We start from the raw sequence: 24,572 nt of genomic DNA on the forward strand, positions 1-24,572 counted from the left end.
AATGTGTAAGCTTAATGCACCAATTTTGTAAGACTCATTTGGTGCTGCATATTCTATAAGATGCAGTAGCTGTATAATTAAATTCCACAAAGACAACGTACTACTGCATTTCTTAGCCTCAAAATTTCCAAGAAAATTTTTATTTATTAAATTCCAAACATAGACATTAATAGTTTCAGAACTTTTATGAAAATAGTACAGACAGATATGACGCCAAAGTTGTCATATCACAAAAGAATGAATGATTGGCTCAGACAGGAGCACCTGAGCATAGGCAGTAAGTCACTTCTTTTTTCTATTAATTAAACCATACTCTGGCAACACTAATCTATGGTTTTGGAAGTGAAGCTAGTGGCTACCTTAGGGATCAGTTACTGGCACCCAGCACCTCTGGCTCACAGGTACTATTCTTTCCTGATCTGCATTTGGTCACTTTGATGCTTTCATCTTCTGAAAATTCACTGAGCTGTGCACTGATAATTCAAGTCATTCTCCAGATATATCTTACATGTCAAAAATAGTTTATTAAACAACAGCTAGGTTCTTCTAAATATAAAAATAAGAAACTGCACTTTGAAATTTTGTCTTTGGACCAAAAGAGGATATCAATTCTTGTTGGTTTCTTAGGAACAAATGCTCTCCTTTGGCAAAAATGAACTACACTGTACCACGTATTTATTCTAACAAAGTACACTTTCTTCCATGGTGGAACACAACAAAAAATCTGGGGTCTTGAGTTGGCCTCCATGGCAACTAAAATTTTGTTAGAAATTGATGTTTGATTGATTGTCTCTATCAATTTTTTCGTATTTTTATTCTGAAGTGATGATCTGTTGCTTTCCTGCTCTGTTTGGTTCAAAGGGTTTTTGGAAGGATCGAATAAAATAATGTGTGCGAAAGTAATTTAAGTGACAGACTAATTAATATCTACCATCACTACTATCAATATCGTTATCACCTCCATCATCATGATCATAATCATTATCATCATCATCATGTTTGTTTATTTTTAACCTAGGCTAGAGAATATGAGCTTCTTCGAGGTATCTGTCACTCCTATGGTTGTTTTCCTTACTTCTTATTTCATGAACACTGGACTATCTCTCAAGCTAGAAATGCTCAGGTTAGGGACGGCCGATGTGTACCAGGTTTGCCCATCCAGCATCCGTGGTGAAGGCAAACCTCACAAATCAACCTTAGTGTTCTTTTCTGCTGAGCACGGAGTTCGCTTCAGAATTCCTCTCAACTCTGCATTCTAATTGTTTAGATTTGGCATGTGGGAGCAAACCTGTTTCCCATTTCTGACCCAGGCACTTAGGCTATTTCTGTAGAGGCAGAATTACAGATTCACCAAATTAGGTGGTAAGAAAGGTTGTAAGGAATTATGTAGACCAATGTTATCAAGTGTGGTCCCTGGACCACCACAGCATCACCTGGGAAATTGTTGGAAATGCAAATTCTCACCCCCCACACCTCCACCCTGCTGAATCAGACACTCTGAGGTTGGAACCCTGCAATCAGGGTTTTAACCAGTCCTCCTGTGGTTCTAGGAGTGATAAAGTTTGAGAACCACTGCTCTGGTCTAACCCCCTCAGTTTTTGTTGATGAAGAATCTTCGGTCTACAGGTGTTAAGCAATTTCCCCTTGTTTATCCATGGAATTAAGTTGTCAAACAGAAATAAAACCCAACTTCCAAGGTGCTATATTGATTAGACAGCAAGTAGAAAACTGCAAGAAAATGTCTCTCTAATTGCCTACCTTAAGTTTCTAAGTGGAATTTTCTGTCATTGCCCAGCATCTTTTGGGGGCCACCCCTCCAACATTCTTAGTCTCTGTGGTTCAGGTGTAGAATTTTGGGTGGGTTCGTAATCTCATCTGGCCAGAGCACCCCCCAATCCCCTCCTTTCTGCCAAAAAATGTAGCCAGTAGAGGTCACTTATACCTGCAACTATCTGTCTTCCTTTACACCTGCTAGAAAAATTCTTTCTGAAAATCAAGTCAGTAGAGAGAAGAGTATGACTGAGAAGTGGATGGAGAAAGACTGAGTTCTCATGACATCGTTGTGACTTCAGCTCTGGGTGTAACTGAGCCAGGAGGATAGAGTAGCTCTGAACTTATCAGTTATGTAAATCCCCTCCCCCACCTTTTGTTTGCTTGTTTTGCTTGAGCCTGGTTTGAGCTGGTTTTCTATCCCTTAAAACCAAAGAATTCTGACTGACCATTTTGCAAGGGACATTATTTTAATACTTATTCTTTTAATATCTATTCTTTTAATACCTAATCACTGGAGAGTATGGGTTGTGCAGAGTAAGGATTTCCACGGAGTTTCTTCCCAACAGGAGGCCTTTTGAGAATGCCAAATACTGCTTGACTCTGATGCTAGGTCTCACAGGACACTGACAGGACTAGAAACTTGTAACAGTCTATGTTTCTGCTAATATATTACATAATATGTTCAGAACATAGTCCCTGGACAGCCATGCCACACTTCGTGTCATAATCATGAGATGCAGAGATCTTTTCTTTGTTGCATTGAGAAATATTAACCTGGAACTAAACAATTCACAAAGGTCAATCATTTGTCAAGATCAATCTTCCACAGCTGTGTGAAGGCCCTTATTATTACATTATTAAGCATGAAATGTCCAATTTCCTTAAGTACTTAGTTTGACAGTTGATATCACTGACATTTCAGTTTGATCCCTTTTGTTTTATTTTTATTATGAAGGTACATCCTCAGTCTTTCAAACACATGTTTTGGCTTGTGATTATCTTTCAAATATTTTTTAGAGCAATTTGTGTGAACCATGGATAAGTAAAAAAATTGTGTTGTTTTCAAGTATGAGTTCTGTCGTGGAAACAATGCAGCACAGGCAGCTCAAAATATCAGCAAAGTGTTGGGGAAGGATGTGGTTAATGAATGCACAGTACATCGATGGTTTGAGAACTTCTGTTCCAGTTATTTTAATCTTGAAAATGAGCCATGTGGGTGACCTGAGACCAAGGTGGATAATGATGAGCTGAAAGGTATAGTGGAAGGGAATCTATCTCAACCTATGCGTGAATTGGCAGCAAGGTTTGATGTTACTATTCCAACAATATTGCACCATTTGAAACAAAGGGGCAAGGTAAAGAAGCTGGATAGATGGGTACCGCACGAATTAAATGAGCATCAGAAGATAAATCATCTCAAAGTTTGCCTTTCTTTGCTGTCGCGACATAAAGGTGAACCATTTCTACACCATATTGTTATATGTGATGAAATATGGATTCTTTTTGACAATTGCAAGCTTTCAGCACAATGGTTGGATAAAGATGAAGTGCCGAGACACAGTCCAACACTGAATATTCATCCAAAAAAGCTAATGGTGTCCATTTGGTGGTCCAGTGCTGGTAATAGCCACTACATCTTCGTGAAACCTGGTCAATCGATTACAACGGATGTCTACTGCAACCAATTGGATGAAATGATGAGGATGCTTGCAATTAAGCAGCCAAGACTGGTCAGTAGAGACAGGCTAATGCTCTTGCAAGGTAATACTCGACCACATGTCACACAAACAATGCTGCTCAAACTACAGGAGCTGGACTTGGAAACTCTTTGTCATCAACCATATTCACCAGAACTTGCACCAACTGACTACTGCTTCTTCCAGGCTTTGGGCCCCTTTTTGCAAGGAAAAATATTCAGTTCCCCACAAGCTGTGGGAAACACCTTTTGCAATTTCCTCACCACTTGCTCCCCATGCTTCTTTGCTGCTGGCGTAAACAAACCACCGTTAAGATGGCAAAACTGTGTGCAGCATAACTTAGGTGCATACTTTGATTAATTGTACTGCTTCTTGTATGAGATATAATAAACTACACTTTTGATTTGAAATCTGATATTTCATATTTAATGATCTTTCCTCTGGTGAAGGCCAGCAGAAGAGTAAGATGGAATGCTGCTTTCACCACCATCTTCCTGCTCTTCCTCTGGTTCCTTCTGTGCCCTGACCCCTTGTGGTCCATGGACACACTTCTTCACAGAGTTACCTCCTTTCTCCCCCTCCCTCCTCAACTGAGAGCTCTCTAAAGGTACCCCTACCACAGCACTGCGATTGAGATTGACTTCCTCCTTGAAGCCCCCCTCCCTTATTTCTGTCTGATTCTTCTCGCAGCCCCCTGTCCCCATGGCCCCCCACTCTGTTGTGGGCTGCTTCTCAGCTGGCTTGTTCAGTGTGTGCTCATGTGGGCTCTTTCCTCAATCACTGCTTCTCACTCCTTAGTTTTCCTGAATGATCATTTCCTTCTTACGATTTTAAATACCGCCAAGTTTATGGATCTAGCCTAGACCTCTTCCTTCGGCTCAGATTTAATGTAAATGATTAAGATACCCCACAGGATCTTAAGTTCAACACCTCTAATACTCAAATAATGCTCCTTACCTCCCATACCTGCTTCTTCTACCTCCCATACCTACCTCCCATACCTGCACCCTCTCACTGGTTGTCACCACCATCCATGGGCACCTTAGCTGCGTACTTGACCTTCCTCCTCAACTCTTCCGCCACCACTTCCCACGTATCCAAACCCCAAGCACTGTTTTATCTAGCTTCCTATTTGGCTATTGAATCCCTTTTATCACAACTATTTTAGATTCTTATCATTTCTTACTTGAATTATTGTAGTTGTCTTATAATTGGTTTCCCTACCCTTGACCTTTCCCTGCTCATAGCCACCAAATTAATCCCCATATCTGTGTTGCCATCTTGCTTCCATGTGTTCAGTGGCTCCCTGTGTCTGCAGGAAGGGACTAAACTCCTTAGCATGGCACATGAACACACCAGCTCCTTGCCTGGCACTTGTGCATGCCAGGAAAATGAAATTAATTCCGTTTCTTTCTCTGAGCTCTGTCTCTGTTTCTTTGCCTATGTTATCTTCACTGCCTGAAATTTCTTCCACTGTGTCTTTACTTATCTATTCCCCACTTATCTAAGACTCAGTTGAGGTGTGGCCTCACTCAGAGTGCCATTCCTTCCTCCTCGTGGCTAGATCGGATTCCTCCTCTGGGGTTTTATTAACTGGGTACGTATGTTTCTTTCTGTGCATAGTTTTCATCATTTCTTTATAGGCCTGCTTCTGCTTTTAACCATGACCTTCCTGAGGGCAGGGACTGTGTCTTTTTACCTTTGTGACTAGCTGGTCCTGAATGGGTGAATCAGAGGATTGGCTAGGCTTATAACAACAAGAGTCTGGAAATACTACTTATCAAAAGTATGCCGGAGATAACCTATTTAATTGGAACTATTTTAAATGGGCCATACTGATCTTGCCATCAGGATCACTAGAGTGTCGTTAGCCGTAATTATCTTCCTGAGTTTAATTGATACTTAACAAGGTAGTGCATTAGAGGAGATATTTTATTCCTCTAATAGTTTCATAATAACATACTGCACTGTTGCAAATGCAAAATTACAGCTTTGTGACCTGAAAAAGTAAAATATAGTTTGCCTAGAGGAAGTGTTCTTCAAGTATACTTAGACTGTGAATTAAAAACTTCCTGATCAAAAAAAATATAAAATAAAAAACTTCTTGGCAAAACACAAATATCCTTTTCCTTCAATCTGTTCCTATGTAATATTCTTTAATATGTAAGAACTGTAAGGACCAATAAAAGATGCTGTAGATGTTACTGCTGAAGAGTCCTACAGGATGAAAACTGAGTTTCAGCCCTGTCAATCACCTCACTGCCGAGGCATTGGGAGTATATTGGCCCTCGATGGTCAGGTGATAATGAAAATGATCACACCACAGAAATAGAAGGAAGAAGCACCTTATGCCACTGTATGGGCAGGTGGCACCAACCCAACCTTAAGTCATTACCTATGGTGAGCAGTGATAAGGAACTCTCTTGTTTAGGGCCAGTGCACAGACTGGTGAGGTCTAGTTTTCAGAGATCCAAACTTATAGAGCTGGGGCAGTGGACAGCAACTTCATCTGAATGGGTGCATTAGAGCCACGGGGGCCCACGGACAAGGGCCAGCCTCTTAATTCTTTCAATAACATTCTGGTATTCAGTGGGCACCGGCTATGTCCCAGGCACTTTTCATGTACTATTTGATTTCCACCATAAACCTACGGGGTGGGTGCTATTATCACACCACATTTTATAGATGAGGAAACTGAGACCTAGAGAGTGAATGACGTGCCTGAGGCCTTTAAGTGGCCAGATCCAGGACTGAGGCCCAGATAGTGGACTGTACTTTCACCCACACCAAAGTGTGGTTAGTACCAGCAGCATTAGCATCACCTGGATTTACATTTTTAAAGTGTAAATTCTTGGGCTATGCTCCTGATTTATAGAATCAGAAACTCTGGGGGTGGAGTCTAGCCATGTGGGTTGTAACAAGCCCTTGTGTACTTGAGGTCAAGATCCATTGCATTCCACTGTAATACTACGTGTGAGAGTGGTGCTTCTCAAACTCTAATGTGCACACATCACCTAGAGCATCTGTTGAAATGCAGCTTCTGATTCAGTAGGTCTGGGGCAGGGCCTGAGAATCTGCCTTTCTAACCAGCTCCTGGTGGTGCTGATATTGCTGGTTTGTGGAATACATTTTAAGAAGGACAGCCCTAGAATGTTTGTTCTCTGCTGTACCCCTATTTAGAAGAGCACCTGACCCATATTCTATGCAGGATGAACACATCATGAGTCAGTAGTCTGCATGTCTGAGGCTTGGACTGTGGAGACAGTGTGAACCTACTACTTACTTGAAATGCACCTGCCCAACCTGCCTTTCCAAATTTCTAATCACAGCATGATCCATCCATTTACATTAGGAAACTGTAACTTTACCCAATGACATGACAGACTCTTAACTGTGCTAATCTTTTGAGTAAATATGGCACTTATTTACAGATTCTCCAAGAGCAAGTGAATACATCATATATTTTGGAAAAGGGGGTGAAAAAGTAGGCTTTGGGAAGGAAAGCAGAGAGAATGAGCCAAAGTCTGAAAGGGTGTAACAGAAAGAGATGCTAAGGAAATAGACAATTTGCAGTTGGCCAATCCTCTGACATTGCTCCCAGAATTCTTCCCACTGGGGTTAAGAATTAGAAAATCATCATTAGAGTGAAGGGGAAAAAAAGATTGGAAAAGCAATGGAACCTGCTTTTCCACTGGAGTGACTCAAAGCTGTTGGGGGTATTTGAATCAAAGTTGATATAAATATTATTTTAAAAATCTTTAACAGAAAAAAAGGTCATGCAATAAATCTTGAATGAGGAATTAATGAACTGATGAAGTGTGCAGATTAGCTGGAGAATATTGTCATGAGCATGGAAATGGGGGGGGGGATAAAAAGAGAGATCACTTTCTGCATCGCCTCTGATGAGTGAAAAACAGGCTTGTCTAAACCCATACAGATATCTTGGCCCTTAAAAGAATCAAATATTTTGCAAATAGTCTACAAGACATAAGGTTGTAGTTTTTTCTGAGCAAAACACTTCAGCACAGTAAGCTCTTGAAGTATCTGGGTTGGCTGAACATTGATAAACATCGTGTGCTGATTGTAATAGTTGGGCCTCAGTGATTTACAAGAAGTAATTCCAAAAATTGATTTTGGACACATTACGAAGCTCAAGAGCAGGACTTCAGCATGTTCTTCAGTCTGCCAGAAACTGCAAATAATGCTGAGCTGTATTAAAATGGTGGCATAAATATTCCTTTAAGTTTGATTAAAATTTAAACAAATTATAATGAATAGATAACAATGACTCTTTTAGACATTATTAGACATATGACCACATTCAAAAATCAAACGGCTCAGTGAAAGTAAATGACTTTCAGGCATTCTCAAAATTAGTATTTTAGCTAAAGTATTCTGAACTAATAATATTCATGGGATATTTATGTAAGGACAACTTAACATTCTAAACAATGACATTTCCTCAAAATGTTGCTATCAAAGGAGGAATATATAGTACATACACTATTAGCATTTAATGGCTGGCTGATACAGGATAACTTTTGATGCAAAAATATGACAATCCTTTTAAGAGCGATTATTATAATAACTCATTAATTCAGCCTGTGACGCGCATAACCAAAGTTCTGCGTGCGTGCCAGTTTTTTGATGACTGTTGTCAGAGGAAGTATAATTACTTTTCAAAGCAGAAAAATATAACTTGCAGGCCCAAATCGCATGTTCCGGACCAGTGCCCACCAGCTATACATTATCTGGTATCATCTCCCATTTGGGGTTGATTGGGAATGTGTGTAACCAAGAAAAAGCAGGTATTTATCCTGATTCAGAGGAAGGGAAACTTCTTGATATTACGTTTCAGGAAATTCCAAACATCTGTTGCTTACTGCAGATGCTCTGATACGCTGCCCGGCCCCTGCAGGTGCTGCCAGGAGAAAGTCCTCAGTAACAGCTCCCTTGGGGGCTGCAGGCTGAAGGGAATGTTGTCCAAGTTCACAGCCCCTCCCCAGGGCAGCCAGCACACAGAGATGAACAATGTGGGAATGTAAAGGCCTGGACCTTTGACCCCAGTTGGGAATTACCACTAAGGATAAGCGGGCTTCGGAAGGCTTGAGATTTTCATGGGAAACGATGGAATCCCAGCTTAACTTATCCCGCTGCACTTCCTTCCGCAGTTTCCCTTCTCTATGTGCCAGCCTGAAGAGCACTCCCCAGTGGATCTCCTGCATGCCGTCTCCATGTCAGAGTCTGCCCCGCAGAGAACCCAGCCTGCAACAGTCAGCCATCCCAGGCCTCCTTGAACAACTGTCTTTATAGAACTAAGAACCAAGGTGATAGACAGGACTAAAGCTCGGGGGTCCAGATCCAGGAGTGTGTGATAGAAGGTACGGGATTGACCAAAACTGACCTTAAATCCTCACTGCCTGCACAGTGAGCTAACTGGGATGGCCCCTGCCACCTTCTCTTAGTGGGAATTGTATTACCTGTCTGTGTTGGGGGGAGGAGGCTTTCACACCCTGAGGCTCCAAATTCTCCAGGACTTTAGGAGTAGGTAAACCTAGAAAAATCCTATAAATAGCTGAGAACCCAAACCAGGTGGCCTCGCACCAAATTGGTCTATTATTCCCCCTGACAAGGCCACTTTCTCACACTTACCCTGCAAAAGGCAGGACAACAGAGAGAGCAAGTTCGTTGTGCTGCAACATAAGACTTCCCTTCCCTGCAGGCTCTCACAGGTCCAGCAGACACCATGGCCTCCTCAAGCCTCTCTCGGAGTGCATGGGAGGAAGGGAAAGAGGAGCTTTTCTCCTCTCACTGGTGCTGGCCATGCGTAGCTTTCCCATTCTCTACCGATGTCTGCCTACGGTGTCGTGGAATCTATCCTGAAAGCTTCGTGGCTAAACAATGGAGACTTGTATGGGACCCTCATTGCACAACACTTGTGACCACAAAGGGATGACCTCTTCTTAGTAGCAATTATGGCTCTTTCAAGACATCAGAAGATTTAATGGCCACCTGGAGATGGAGACAACAATCTCTGCAATGAAGAAAGGTCACCGGGAGAGCCAGTGGTGGGTTGATTATGGAAACTAAATGTCCCCAAAGCCAGAGAGAGGACAACCTGGAGTGAGAAGCTGCCAGTCTCTGGCCAGAGCAGACTGTCCACTAGGAGGCAAAAGCAGGCACGTCTGCAGTAAGCCCGAGAGCTTCATCAGCACAGCCAAGACAAGACAAGCTAAAAGCAAGGGATGGGGGTGTCTGTATCCTAGATGGAGGAGCTGCACCCCAGCTCAGCTTCCCTGGGACCATGGCTATTCCTTAACCAGAGCTATAGGACACTGTGGGATTCATCATGCACCCTGGCACATGATAAGGGAAGACCCAGATGGGACCCATCTTACCCCACAAAACGTCCTCTAGTATTTCTCCTAAGAATAGCATGCATGCATAGCCTTACCTTTTAAAACACGCTCACCATACACACCTCCATAAGACCCACATCAGCCTAGTGAGGTTGACAAGGGACACATTACGTAATCCACACATTATCAGGAAGAAAAATTGGGACACAGGGTTGGACAAAGGACATTTTCCTTCCTGATTTATGAAAAAATCTTACAAAGGCCTAGAACTTAAATCACAACTACTTACACATGTAACGAATTGTCCTTTTTTTTAAAAAAAAGATAAGATTACATGAAGCTTGTGCAGAAATTCCTAGAAATATAGTCAGCATAATTATAGGTCATGAAATAAATCTTGAAGCTTACTTTACAACTCTGTTTGATAAAAGCTTTAAGAAGAGAGAGAGATGTTCAGAGGCTTAGATGAGGGGAGGTTGGAGAAAAGGAGTTAGAGCTGAAAGGAAGTGGCTGACGGAAAAGTACGTAGAAGTCTCTGATTGGGATGTTCAGGCAAGGGAGGACGCTCCGTGTGGTCTGTTCATGCAAACCCAACTTTACAGATGTACCCCAGATACACTGCACGATGAACCACCCGGGACAATGTGGCCTTCCTGGGACAACGTGCACTTGCTGTTCCTCTTCTGAAATGCCTGCTCTACTTCCCCTCCTCTGAAAAATGGGAGATCATTTAATAAAATAAGATGCATTCAATAGACACATGTTTATCAGAGGTCCACTAGGTGCTAACTATTTGTTGGGGGCCAAATATGAATAAGCCATAGTTCAAGAAACAAACCCACCAATGACCACACTAAAGTAGGATGGGTGATTGAAAGGGTTCGAGGAGCACGTGTTATGACTGCTTGATCTGAGAGTTAACCGCTGTCCATATTGTGCTGTGTACATAGCTGCATACAACTTCCATCTATTGGGAGAGAGGGTAACTTATTGAGTCAATCTTTGAGTGAAATCAAGAAGGGACATGAGTTTCATCTATGCTGATTCTGAATCTCGACAACCTATGCCCTTAATTTTATACTGTAACACTGTGTCACCAGGAAGCTAAGCAGCATGGTCATTCTGAGTTAGTTACATTTATGGAATCATTGACCCTTACAAAGCAGAAGGAACCCTAGAGATTGACTACCCTAACCGTCATGCAGCACAAAAGCCTCTTCTCCAAATTTCTGACAACTGGTCACACAAAGAGGAGGTAGTTTTATCTGCTTCCTTTGTTTGCACCAAAATGATCCTCTTGAGCACATTACATTCTGGAAAGCTGTGATCCACAGGGTGCATTTCTGGGCCAGAAATGCTTCTGGAAACCCTGGGAAGCCCCATGCCACCTCTACATAGGACATGCTCGTAAAGCAGATGTTTCTTAGTTTTAATTTTTGTGAGCTCTCAGATGGATTAAGCCAAATATCTCTGAGCTTTATTCATTATATCCACAGTGGGTAATTTGTGCCTATGGTAACAGTAATTTGGAGTTATTAATGAAAATGAAAGCTAATTAAAAAAAAAGACAAACATCCAAACTCAGGCAGAGGTAAAAAGGCAGAGTGTTCACAGATGAATTTTATCCAAGTTTCCTTTTACCCATTCTAAAAGACAAATATTACTTTGATTGCAACAATAAGAAGAAAGTGCATTGTTGCACACAGTCTTGTATTAAACAATCACTGGACATACCTGCAGCCCTTCGATGGCCAGTTTAAGTATTGAAGGTGTCAGTTTGGAGGCTTGTTTGAAGGAAAAATTACTCCAGTCTATAATTAAAATGAAGCCATTTATCTGAAGCTCCGGATCTTCAATAAGGACTTCCAATGACAGCAGTATGGCGCGGAGGATATCTGTGAAGGAGTTCCTGTGGCCAGGGCAGAGAGGAGAGCTGTGTGTGAATATCAGCAGGTGACGGAGCATTGTGTGCCACCGCGCTGGCCTCCAGCCTGCGGGGGGACACTGGCGATCTGTACCCAGGAGAACTAAAAATACGTTTCCTAAACACAGGAGCAATGCTTCAAGACTTGCAGGATGGCCTGCACCCCTTGATCTGACCCCACTAACACCCCAAACTTAATGAGGTGCTCCTCTTCTGTTTTCCCATGGCTTCCACCACAGCACTGATTGCATTTTGTGGAAACCCACCCCTCATTCATTTCTCTCCCTTGCAGAGCTCTGATGGCCTTGAGGGTGGGGACTGGGCCATAATCATAGTTATGGCCCCAGTACCAAGGTGTTCAACGAATCATTGCTGAACAAACGAGGTGAGACCTCAATCAAAGGTATTTATTGTGATTAAACCTCTTTTATTTGTTTTGTATGTTTAAAATCTTGCTAAAAGTGTAAAAACATTCATGCAATTAATGTTATTTTTTAGCTTCAATTCATGAATAGAGAATAATAAAGCATCAAGAATGGCTTATTTTCATCGAACGTCTACAGAGTGTGATTTGGGAGGGAAATCACTTTGAGTACATCAGTAACTATGACAACAGGCAGACCTGAATACAAACTAGAATGACAGCCCTCTGGTGTTGTGTGTATTCCTCCACGTCCTATATTCCCATTCACCACTTGATTGTGGTTTTAAACAATTTTCAGACATGAAGAAATGATGGAATATTCACTCCTCTATTTCACTGAGCAAATTATCTGATCTATAAATCTAAGATCTTAGAAGGTTTCTAAATTCAGTGTTTTTCTTTGCTGAGTAGGAAAACACAAGCTTGGATGGCAAGTAATGGAAGATCTATTTCTCCCTTCAGGATTTTAATAAAATCAGAAGCTAAATCAGTGTGACATGATCAGATTCTTGAGCATTCCAATCTGGTTCAAATTCTAACCAAGCCTAAGGACTGCAGATTAGAAATCAGAAAATCTGTGATCGAACAGCAAACTAGTAATAATTTATTGAACGCCTATGATAAGCTCAGTGTTGTGCTTCATGCTTGAAGTTATAAATTGGAATGTCTTATTCCTACTTCGAAAGAGGCTTTAATTTAGTAGGGGTGGGAGATTAGCAACATGAGTTGAGAGGGATCAATAACATTTGAGTAGTCATGGAAAAGTTGATGGAGGGATGAAGACTTGGGACAAGTCTGGGGAATGGACAGGACTTGACAGATGATTGGGAGAAGTGGGAGCAAGACTTTTGAGGAGAAAGGAGTGACACAAATGAAAAATAAAGACATACAGCCCGTTCTCTTTCTGTGTAGTTCTTCTTAGTATAAGTTATTTCCTAATATCAAGCTAAACTTTTCCTACCCCATGAGAATGTAAATTAGTGCAACTTCTATGGAGAACAGTATGGAGGTTCCTCAAAACACTAAATATAAAACTACCATAAATATGACCCAGCAATCCCACTGCTGGGTATATATCCAAAAAAGAGGAATTTAGCATATCAAAAAGATATCTGCATTCCCACATTTATTGCAGCACTATTTACAATAGCCAAGATTTGGAATCAACCTAAGTGTCCCTCAGTTGATGAATGGATAAATAAACTGTGGTACATATACACAATGGAATATTATGTAGCCATAAAAAGAATAAAATTCTGCCATTTGCAACAAGGATGGAACTGTAGAACATTATGTTAAGTGAAATAAGCCAGGAACAGAAAGACAAATATTGCATGTTCTCACTTATGTGGGAACTGTATTAAAAAAACAATTGATCTCATCCAGACAGAGAGAGTAGAATGATGGTTACCATAGGCTGGGAAGGGTAGCAAGGAGAAGGAGATAAAGTGGTATTCTGGATGGCTAATGGCTGCAAAAATATAGTTAGATAGTTAGATAGAATGAACAATATTTGATAGCACAACAAAGTGGCTATACTCAATAAGTTAGGGTATACTTCAAAAATACTGAAAGAGTAGAATTGGAATGTTCCTAACACAAGGAAATGATAAATGCCTGAGGTGATGAATACCCCAATTACCCTGATTTGATTAATACATATTGCATGCCTGTACCCAAATATCACATGTACCTATAAAGACATACAAATATTATGTACCCATAATAATTAAAAATTTTAAAAATTATAAATAAATTAATAAATAAAGTTTTCCTACCCCCAAGTCCACCCAGTGGTAATAGTTCTGCTGTATAGAAAAAAATCTTCATGTTTTCCTACACCACCCACTTTCAACTATCTAAACACAGTGGTGGTCATGACACCCTGTATAACTTCTAGATTAAAAAAATTATTAGCGACTTTAACCATTTCTCACAGGAAATGGTTCTTAATACTCTTCTTATCATTGCTAGTTTCTTTCAGATATATTCCCTTTTTATTTTTAGAAATGTCCTATTTCCTATTAGTACAGGTACGTTTCCGTTGAGGCGCTGTTTTTGCTTTTTTTTTTGGCATTCACATCAAAACAATGATCCCAAGACTCAAGTCTTTTCCGGACATCCAGCTTTGTACTGGAAAGAAACATTGATTTAAGTGGAGCATGGGACCAGCGATCATGAGTTTAGACGATTCCAGGTGGAAATATGGAGATGCCTAACGGTAAACTGGACAAGATGGTTAGGGCGTCAGGGAGTCAGAGCTGGACACACATCATTAGGAAGAGCACACACACGGTGAAAAGCAGGACGGAAAGGCTGAGCCTTAGGTAAAGTCTACACATACTGTGTTTCCCCAAAAATAAGACCTACCCATAAAATAAGCCCTAGCAGGATTTCTAAGCATTTGCGCAATATAAGCCCTACCCCAAAAATAAGACCTAGTGATGGGCGTGGCTACACAGCGCATCTGCATAACCCATGCATTTGGTCTCAGAGCAGTAAAGAAGACGAGTAGCCCTTCTCATCTGCCCCATCCTGACAGCTACTATCCCAGAGGTGACCCGAAAGGTGAGGGCAGCCCCACCAACAAGGTCAGCTTCCCCTGTCAGGTCCCAGCCATCCTGTGCGTGCTGCAAGCTGAGGCTTTGAGGGGAAAATAACACATCCCCTGAAAATAAGCCCTAGGGTGTCTTCTTGAGGAAAAATAAATATAAGACCCTGTCTTATTTTCAGGGAAACACAGTAGCACTGAGGTCGAAAAAAGAAGAATTAAAGAAATAATAAAAGGGGAGAAGATCAAGAGAGTGTTGTGTTAAAAAAAAAAAAAAAGGAGAATGTTTAAAGCAGCAAGGACATAAAAGATTGCATTACTGGCCCCAATTCTTCCTTATTCTTCGTTCACACACTAGCTATGGCCTCACTGAGGATGCAATGTATTTTCTGTCCCTTGCCCATGTGACTTGCTTTGACTAATGGCATGTGGACAGACACGACAGGGTGCCAATTCCAAGCCTAGCTCTTATGAGAGGGAACATGTTACCACTTGTTCTCCTGAACTTCTGCCATTGCCATGGTAAAACTTGCCCCAGCCAGCATGCTGGGGGAGGGTGAGAGACACGGACCAGTGACCCCCCAGCTAGCTGGCAGGTCTTCCTTAGATTCAGAGCCACTGGACTGAACCCAGCCTAGAAAAACTGCAGCTACTACGCAGATCATGAGCAGTAATAAACAATTGCTTTATTAAGCCATTGAGTTTTGAGGTGGTTCGTTACACAGGAATAGCCATCCAATACTAAAGGGTAGTTAACAAAGACAAATGCAACAGAGGTAATGGTTTTTTGGGAGGAAGATCACAGAGGTGTAGTTCCATTTTCATCCCCACAGCAAGGGTGAATACTATCAACATGATTTATCACTGGTGACATTGACCTTGATCGCCTAGCTCAGGTAGTGATTGCCAGACATCTCCACTGTACAGTTACTCTTTCCTCCCCTTTCCATGCTATATGTAGTCTTTGGAAGGAAGTCAGTATGCTCAGCCCACATTTAAGAAGTAGGGAGTTATGCTACTCCTTACTTTATGTAAATACATAAATTATTTGGTCTAATAGCTATTTTCAACTTTAAAAATCTAGGATTCCACAAGTCAAAGAGTGTTGTAAATAGGAAAGAGGAAAATGATGAGGAAATTCATACGAGGAAGCCAAGAACTAAGGAAATCAAGGTAATAATTGCAGCCAAAATAAGAGGTAGGGTCACACTCCTCAACAAGGGTGACAACTCATGACCACAAAGTCCATTTGACTCTTGCCCACTCAGTTCCTCTGGACAAGTGAACCATTCGAACATTTGGAAACTGTAATGAGAAAAACATTAGATGAATTCCAATTGAGGAATATACTACAAAATACTACAAAATATACTACAAAATACTCCTCCAAATTGTTAAATTCATTAGAAAAAAATGAAAGTCTGAGAAATGGTTACAGCCCACAGAAGAGTAAGGAGATATGAAGACTAAATGTAATGAAGTATCTTGGATGGGATCCCAGGACAGAAAAAGGGAAATAGGTAAAAACTAAAGAAATCTGAATAAAGTATGGACTTTAGTGAAAAATAATCAATACCGATATAAGTATCAATATCAATCAGTATCAATATAAGTTTCTTAGTTGTAACTAATATGCTATGCTAGTGTAAGATAGGGGAAACGGAATGCAGGGAATAGAGGAACTCTGTGCTATCTTCACAATAATTCTGTAAATCTAAAACTGTTGCAAATAAAAAGGTTGTTTTTTTTTAAAGTGCCTACTGGAGTTTGTAATCTGCCATGTAGGTCTCCATGAATATTACGATGTTTCTAAGCACACCAAAATGGTCATAAACAGTTACGCTACTTTATACAAATCATGAAAAAAAGAACAGAAGACATGTCCAGAATTTGTTCATTCTACCAACATATTTAGACTTACATATTCTTTAATTCTAATGACCCAGAGAAAAAAATGTGATTTTCTTTTCGGCCCACAATCACAATTCTATCAGAGTATTTTAGCGCGTGTATCAAAATGAATTAACAGGTGACAAATGGATATTTGCATTTCTTTTATCCTTTCTACAATTTGCATAGTATTTGTATAGTCAGTGATGGATGATATTAGATTTAGATTGATTATTGTAAGCTTAAATGTAATAATGTATGTGAACTGGAAATTGCCAATGATACATAAAGAACTATATTACTAGAACATTGAAAACTTAAATTCCCTTCCCCAAAAGATTTTATATTGATTAGGACTTAGTAATGGTTTATCTACAGGAGTATCATCATTGTACTATGAGCAATTAGAGATTATGAATAGTGACTCATTTTTAGGTTCTATTGTTGTTTTTCTTTTTTTATTTCAGCATATTATGGGGGTACAAATTTTGAGGTTTCAAATAATGCCCTTGCCCCGCCTCCCCTCACAAGTCTGAGCTTCAAGCGTGACCATCCCCCAGACAGTGCACATCTCACTCATTATGTATGTATATACCTGCCCCCTCCTCCCCCCTCCCACCCGACCAATGTCCAATTAATGTAGTTCCTATGTGTCCACTTAGGTGCTGCATAGTTAATACGATGTATTAACTAGATACTATGTATTAACTAGTTAACTATGTATTAACTATGTATTAACTGCAGTGTAGGAGTATTCCTATCTCTCTGCATCAACACCAACATCCATGGTTTTGGGACTTTTTGATAAAGGCCATTGTTACTGGAAATAAGTGATATCTCATTGTAGCTTTGATTTGCATTTCCCTGATTATTAGAGATGTTGAACATTTTTTCAACATGTTTGTAAAGTTTATGTTTGTAAAGTTTCTGTTCATGTCCTTTGCCCACTTTTTGATGGAGTTGTTTGATTTTTTCTTGCAGATTCTAGTTTTCAGTCCCTTATCAGATGTGTAGGATGTGAAAATTTTCTCCCATTCTTTAGGTTGTCTGTTTACTTTCATGACTATTTCTCTGTGCAGAAGCTTTTTAGTTTGATCATGTCCCATTTATTTATTTTTGTTGCTGCTATGATTGCCTTTGGGGTCTTCTTCATAAATTCTTTGCCTAGGCCGATGTCTAGGAGAGTATTTCCAACATTTTCCTCTAGAATTCTAATAGCTTCATACCTTAGGTTTAAGTCTGTTATCCAGCATGAGTTGATTTTTGTGAGAGGTGAAAGGTGTGGATCCTGCTTCTGTCTTCTACAAGTGGCTATCCAGTTTTCCCAGCACCATTTACTGAAAGGGGATTCTTTTCCCCAGTGTATTTCTTTGTCTGCTTTGTCAAAGATTAGATGGCTAATGAGGATGGTTATTGTCCAGAATTGCTTTTGATATGCGGGGTCCGCTCTGGTTTCAAATGAAGGATAAAATTTTTTCCCATATCTGTGAAGAATGATGTTGGGATTTTAATAGGTATTGCATTGAATCTGTATATCAGTTTGGGTAGTACAGACATTTTAACAATGTTGAGTCTGCCGACCCATGAGCATGGTATGGATTTCCATCTGTTTGCATCCTCTGCTATTTCCTTCCTCAGTGTTTCATAGTTCTCCCTGTAGAGGTCTTTTACCTCCTTAATTAAGTATATTCCTAGGTACTTTGTTTTCTTTGTTGTGTTGTGAAGGGTATTGAGTCTTTGATTTGGTTCTCAATTTGATTGTTGTTGGTGCATACGAATGCCTCTGATTTCTGTGTATTGATTTTGTATCCTGAGACTTCACTAAATTCATTCATCAATTCCAGGAGTGTCTTGGTTGAGTCCGTGAGGTTTTCTAAATATGATATCATATCATCAGCAAACAGTGAAAGTTTTATTTCTTCTGCCCCAATTTGGATACCTTTAATTCTGCTTTCATGTCTGATTACTATAGCCAGGACTTCCAGCACTATGTTGAATAGAAGTGGAGATAGTGGACAGCCTTGCCTGATTCCAGTTCTAAGTGGAAATGCTTTCAATTTTTCCACATTCAGTATGATGTTGACTATGGGTCTGTCGTATATGGCTTGTATCATTTTTAGGTATGTCCCTTCTATGCCTATTTTATTAAGTGTTCATATCATGAAAGGGTTTTGAGTTTTGTCAAAAGCTTTTTCTGCTTCTATTGAAAGAATCATATGCTCTTTGTTTTTGCTTCTGTTTATGTGGTGAATTACATTTATAGATTTGCTTATGTTGAACCATCCCTGCATCCCTGGGATGAAGCCCACTTGGTCATGATGGATTATTTTCTTGGTAAGCATCTGGATTCAGTTAGCTAGAATTTTGTTGAAAATTTTTGCATCTATATTCATAAGGGATATTGGTCTGAATTTTTCTGTTTTTGTTGCATCCTTTCCTGGTTTTGGTATCAGGGTTACATTCACTTCATAAAAGGTGTTGGGGAGGTTTCCATTCTTCTCGATGTTGTGGAGTAATTTCTGCAAGATAGGCACCAGTTATTCTTTGTAAGTGTGGTAAAATTCAGGTGTGAAACCATCTGGGCCAGGACTTTTCTTTTTGGGAAGATTTTTAATTGCTGTTTCTATTTCGGCTCTTGATATTGGTCTGTTCAGGAATTCTATTTCTTCCTGGTTGAGCTTAGGGAGGCTGTGTGTTTCTAGAAATTTGTCCATTTTGTCCACATTTTCTAGTTTGTGTGCATAAAGGTTTTGTAGTATTTATAAATTATATCTTGTATCTCCTTGGGATCGGTTGTGATATCTCCTTTTTTGTTCCTGATGGAGTTTATTAAAGACTTCTCTTTTCTGCTTTTCATTAGCCTAGCCAAAGACATGTCAATTTCGTTTATTTTTTCAAAGAACAAACTTTTTCTTTATTAATCTTCTGTATAGCTTCCCTGTTGTCAATTTCATTTAGTTCTGATTTGACCTTGCTAATTTCACTTCTTCTTCTGAGTTTGGGATTGGTATATTCTTCTTTTTCCAGCTCTTTGAGTTGATTCATTAGACTGTGTATTTGTGATCTTTTTGACTTTTGGTTATTGGCATTTATGGAAATAAACTTTCCTCTCAGTACTGTTTTAGCTGTGTCCCAGAAGATTTGATAACTTTTCTCTCCATTGTCAGTTTGTTCAAAGAATTTTTTTATTCCATCTTGATTTCTTCATTTATGAAGTAATCAGTTAGTAGAAGGTTGTTTAATTTCCACATTTTTGTGTAGAAATGTGAGTTTCTGTTAGGGTTGATTTCTACTTTTATTCCACTGTTATCTGAGAAGATACATGGTATGATTTCTATTTTGTAAAATTTTTTGAGACTCACTTTGTGTCCTAGGATATGGTCAATCTTAGAGAATGTCCCGTGAGCTGATGAGAAGAACGTATAATCAGTGGATTTTGGGTAGAAAGTCCTGTAAATGTCAGTTAGACCCAATTGTTCTAGAGTTTTGTTTAAGTCCATTATTTCTTTATTAATTTTCTGTTTGGAGGATCTGTCTCGTGCCGTCAGTGGGGTGTTGAAATCTCCAGTTATTATGGAGTCACTGTTCATCAGTTTGCTTAGATCCAGTAAGGTCTGCTTTATGAATCTGGGTGCACCTAAGTTGGGTGCATATATATTTAAAATTGTTATATCTTCTTATTGAACTTTACCCTTCATCATTATATAATGACTATCTGTGTCTTTCATTACTTCTAATGGTTTAAAAACTAATTCATTTGAGATCAGAACTGCCATGCCAGACTTCTTTTGGCTTCCGCTTGCTTGAAATACTGATCTCCACCTCTTTACTTTTAGTCTATATGCATCCTTGCAGATTAGGTGTGTTTCCTGAAGACAGCAGATACTTGGCTTATATTTTTTATCCATTCAGCCAGCCTATGTCTCTTGAGTGGGGAGTTTAAGCCATTCACATTTATTGAGAGAACTGATAGGTGAGGCAGATTACTGTTCATTCTGTTGGGTTGGACATTGTTGCTTTGTTTTCTCTCTTGAGCCATTGTGATCTCTGGCCTTTAATCTTTAGGTTTGGGGTGTTTTTATGTCCATGAGTATTTATTAAGCTAGTCCATGTGTAACACTATTTTGGGTACTTCTTGTAGGCTGGTCTTGGTGAATTCCCTCAGTCTTTGCTTATCTGAGAATGTCTTAATTTCTCCTTCATAAATAAAGCTTAGTTTTGCAGGGTACAAGCTTCTAGGCTGGGCATTATTTTGTTTCAAAAGAGTGAGAATGAGGCCCCAGTCTCTCCTTGCTTGTACTGTTTCAGTTGAGAAATCTGGCATTATTCAGATTGGTTTTCCTTTGTATGTAACTTGCTACTTTTGCCTTTACAGCTTGTAGGACGGTCTCTTTTGTTGATATTTTGTTTAGTCTGATGACTACATGTCACGGTGTTTTCCTGTTTGCATTGTATCTCCCAGGAGTCCTTTGGGCCTCTTGTATTTCTAATTCTAAGTTATTGGCAGACCTGGGAAATTTTCCTCAATTATTTCTTCAAATAGCTTATCCAACCCTTGCGTTTTTTCTTCCTCCTTTTCCGGAATCCAGTTGAGCCGCAGGTTATTTTTCTTCATATAATCCCACAATTCTTGTAAGCTTTGCTCATATCTCTTATTTTTTCTGCTCTATCTCTGTGATTAACTTATTTGATTTGAAGGTGTTATCTTCAATCTCTGAGATTCTTCTGTTTGGTCCACCCTATTCTTGAGGCTTTCATTGTGTTTTGTATTTCCTTGAATAAATTCTTCATTTCCAAGAGATCACATTGATTTTTCTTTAAGATCTCGATTTCTTTAGTGAATTTTTGTTCCAAGTCCTAAATTTTCCTTGTGATTTCTTTGTGTTGGTTATCCATTTTTTCTTGCATATCATTAAGCTTTCTTACAATCCAATTTTGGAATTCTTCTTCTGTCATTTTAGTGTTTTGGGTTTGGTCAGTATCCATTTCTTAAGAGCTGATGTATCTCTTTGGGGGAGTGTTTTCAGTTTGATACTTCACTGTTCCAGAATTCTTTCACTGAGCCCTCCCCATCTGGATCAGCTGATGTTTTTTTGATGATGCTCAGGGGTCCTCTCTTCTGTGGTTGCTTGACTTGCCACTCGGGGGAGCTCTTCCATCACACTTGGATGGTACCCCTGATGGGAGGGGTTACTTGTGGAGCTTATTGTGGCCACTTGGGGGATTTGTTCCTTGACCATGGCCCTGACTGTTGGCCACTGACCAGGGGAGGAGATCCAGCCCCAGCGTTTTGATCAACTGGGTGACCTAAACTGTTCTGGGAAGCAAAGTCCTTTATACTGCTCGCACACAGGCCCAGCGGATTCACCCTAGATCAGGGGGAGAGTGGCTTTTCTTGTCTCACCCCGCCTCCATGGGTGGAACCTACCACTTTCAGCACAAGAGATGCAGGCTAGAAGGAGGAGGTATCTCCCCAGTCTGCCCTGCACCCCAGTCCCCAGTGGCTGTAACTCCCCTTGGCGTTAGTGTTCTCGGTAGCCAGGCCTGGCCAGCCAATCACACATTGTGTAGGGGTAGAATTTGTCAGGAAAGTCTCTAGGTTGGGAGAGGGGATGTGCCCACTGCACAGTATCACACCATGGCAGCTGGGCTGTGGACCCCCTCAACCGCTTGCCCACTCACAGGGTACCAGCACTGGGGGCGACTGTTTAGGAGGTGGCAGGTTGGGGGTTGGGGGTCTGGGTCATTGGGACACCCTGTTGCCTCCTCTATGCTGCCTTCTCACCAACTTCCACCTGTTCAGCCATAGTTCTCACTCTTACCGGCCCACCCTGTGCAGTCTTATTTGCCCGAGGCAGTTCCAGCTTAGAGTCCCCTACTTAGTGAACAGGTTTATAGGGCTGGCCCTGCTCATTACCAGAGGCATGATATCTAACTGCCTCTCCTATCAGCTCAGTCCGGGTTTCCTCCCCTCTTGGTGCCGTCCTAGCATGGGGCTCCGGGGGAGTTCAGGGTGCTTTTCACTAATGACCGGGCTCTCCAGCACCCTCTTCTCCTGCCGTGATTTCACATCAACTTCAGACAGGTCCCTGGCTGGGTAGGTGTAGAGGTCAATGGGGAAGCAAGGAGTTCTCCTGTGGGTCTGACCCCACTTCTCCCCTTGGCCCAGCAGGTCGGCGTCCTCCCACACTCTATGCCCTATTGTTTGTTTTGCACTCTCCAGAAAATGCAATCTTATCTCTCGATCCCCTTGTTTTTTCCTTTTTTGAGAGTCCTGCACTGAACCTCTGTGGACTCTCGATGCTGTCCTTGTAGGGGGGAGATCCACTCGCATGTAGGAGACCAAGATCTATGTCTCTTTCTCTGGGAGCAGGAATCTGGGGGGTTACCTTTACTCCACCATTTTTCCTTCCTATTGTTGTTTTTCTAAATTGAGCACCCAGCATCACTACCTGGGATGTTAAAATCTAAGTCAACAGAACTATACAAATGAGATATAACAGAGTGAAAATTAGGAAGCTCTTGTCAATGAAAAGATGTTTCATTGAGGTGTTTCAAGAAGTGATCTATTTGTACTTTGAATGAATTTGTACTTTGAATTTGTACTTTGAATTTATTTGTACTTTTAATGGAGATTCTAGAACTTGGTCCCAGGGCCAGGCTCACATAAGAAAAATGAGGCTATCAGTGGCTGAATAATGATGCAAAGATACAATGGGATTTAAGTGACAATATTTTTTAGAAGGAGCCGGGGGAAGCCTCTTAGTCAATTTTGAAGTCACACTACATATCCCTATAATATTTTTTCTGCCGTAGCAAGAAGTCTATTAATACTAGTAGTTAAAGCTCTCTGGCCATTTCTATCTTGAAACCTCTTGATCTTACACTTAATATGATTAAATGTTTATGATTTTTTTCTTGGGAATTTTCTTAAGGTCTGCCATAAACTACAAAGTGGTTTTACAGATTACTTGTTATCAAATATCCATGTCTCAGTCACAGGTGTGGAAAAATTGCATCTGAGCCTACTTCTTTATCTCTTCATCCTGCTTGAAACTTCTTGCAAAATGAATTACTGAAATAACTGTGATGTGGTCCTCACAGTTACAGACTGTGCTTTGCCCTTTATTTGATAATGATGTCTGAGCCAAGGTGGAGAGGTAAATGTGCTCCTTCTATATCTCCTGGGATGTATTATGGTCTCTAGAGATGAGAAGAATCCTGTTTTGGTACAGTGCAAAAGTGCCTGTGCCCAAGGAAGATGATCAGGCTTAACACTGTGGCTGTGCCACTTAGCAAACATGCCACTATCCATGCAAGACTAAAGTTCAGCAAGGGACAATTTTCTGTCCCTCTATATGAGATTTGTTGCTGGCATTGTCCAAAATGATATGTGTGAAGAAGCCTCCTAACCCAAGAGGATGCAATATTTGTATTTGCATGAATTATAGGGATGCCTCTCTTGGTCACACTGCTTTCACGGTGGTGATAGCAGTAGGACAATGGGAAGTATGTGAAATTCAATTGTATTATTTCCAGGTGAACCTATTTTCTCCTCTTCTAGGCCTGAGAGTCTTTGAAAAACTATCTAGAATAGGAACTTGTGATGCATTTTCATAAACAGCTTTTAATAATTCTTATGTGATTCAACTTTTAGTTGGATGTGTCAGCATGCTCCTAAGCAAATAAATACATATTTCTCAATGAGATAATCAAAGAAAAAGCAAAAAAATGTTTCTGTTCTGAAAATATAAAATCCAAGGAAGATGCTCACTAAAAAATGTTTGGCTTTGTTGCAGTAGAATTAATATTGACAAGAGGTTAATCTTTAATTTATTACCCTAAATCTTAGTTGGAAACTCAAATTATTATTTTTATATATTTTTCTTCTATTGATACATAATATTTTACATATTTATGGGTACATGTGGGTATTTTTTACATGCACAGGATG

General features: G+C 40.3%; 1 protein-coding gene across 2 annotated transcripts in view; it reads right to left on the minus strand.

The window, feature by feature from the left end:
• CLVS1 (clavesin 1) overlaps positions 1-24,572 on the minus strand; it is a 194,966-nt gene that overhangs the window by 100,498 nt on the left and 69,896 nt on the right. For both annotated transcript variants that reach the window (XM_076005288.1, XM_076005289.1), the window contains one exon: positions 11,564-11,738. In XM_076005288.1, coding sequence (XP_075861403.1) covers positions 11,564-11,738 — 175 coding nt within the window. The remainder of the gene's footprint in view (positions 1-11,563; positions 11,739-24,572) is intronic.

This window comes from Microcebus murinus, chromosome 7 (genome assembly GCF_040939455.1).
Source record: "Microcebus murinus isolate Inina chromosome 7, M.murinus_Inina_mat1.0, whole genome shotgun sequence".
NCBI lineage: Eukaryota > Metazoa > Chordata > Mammalia > Primates > Cheirogaleidae > Microcebus > Microcebus murinus.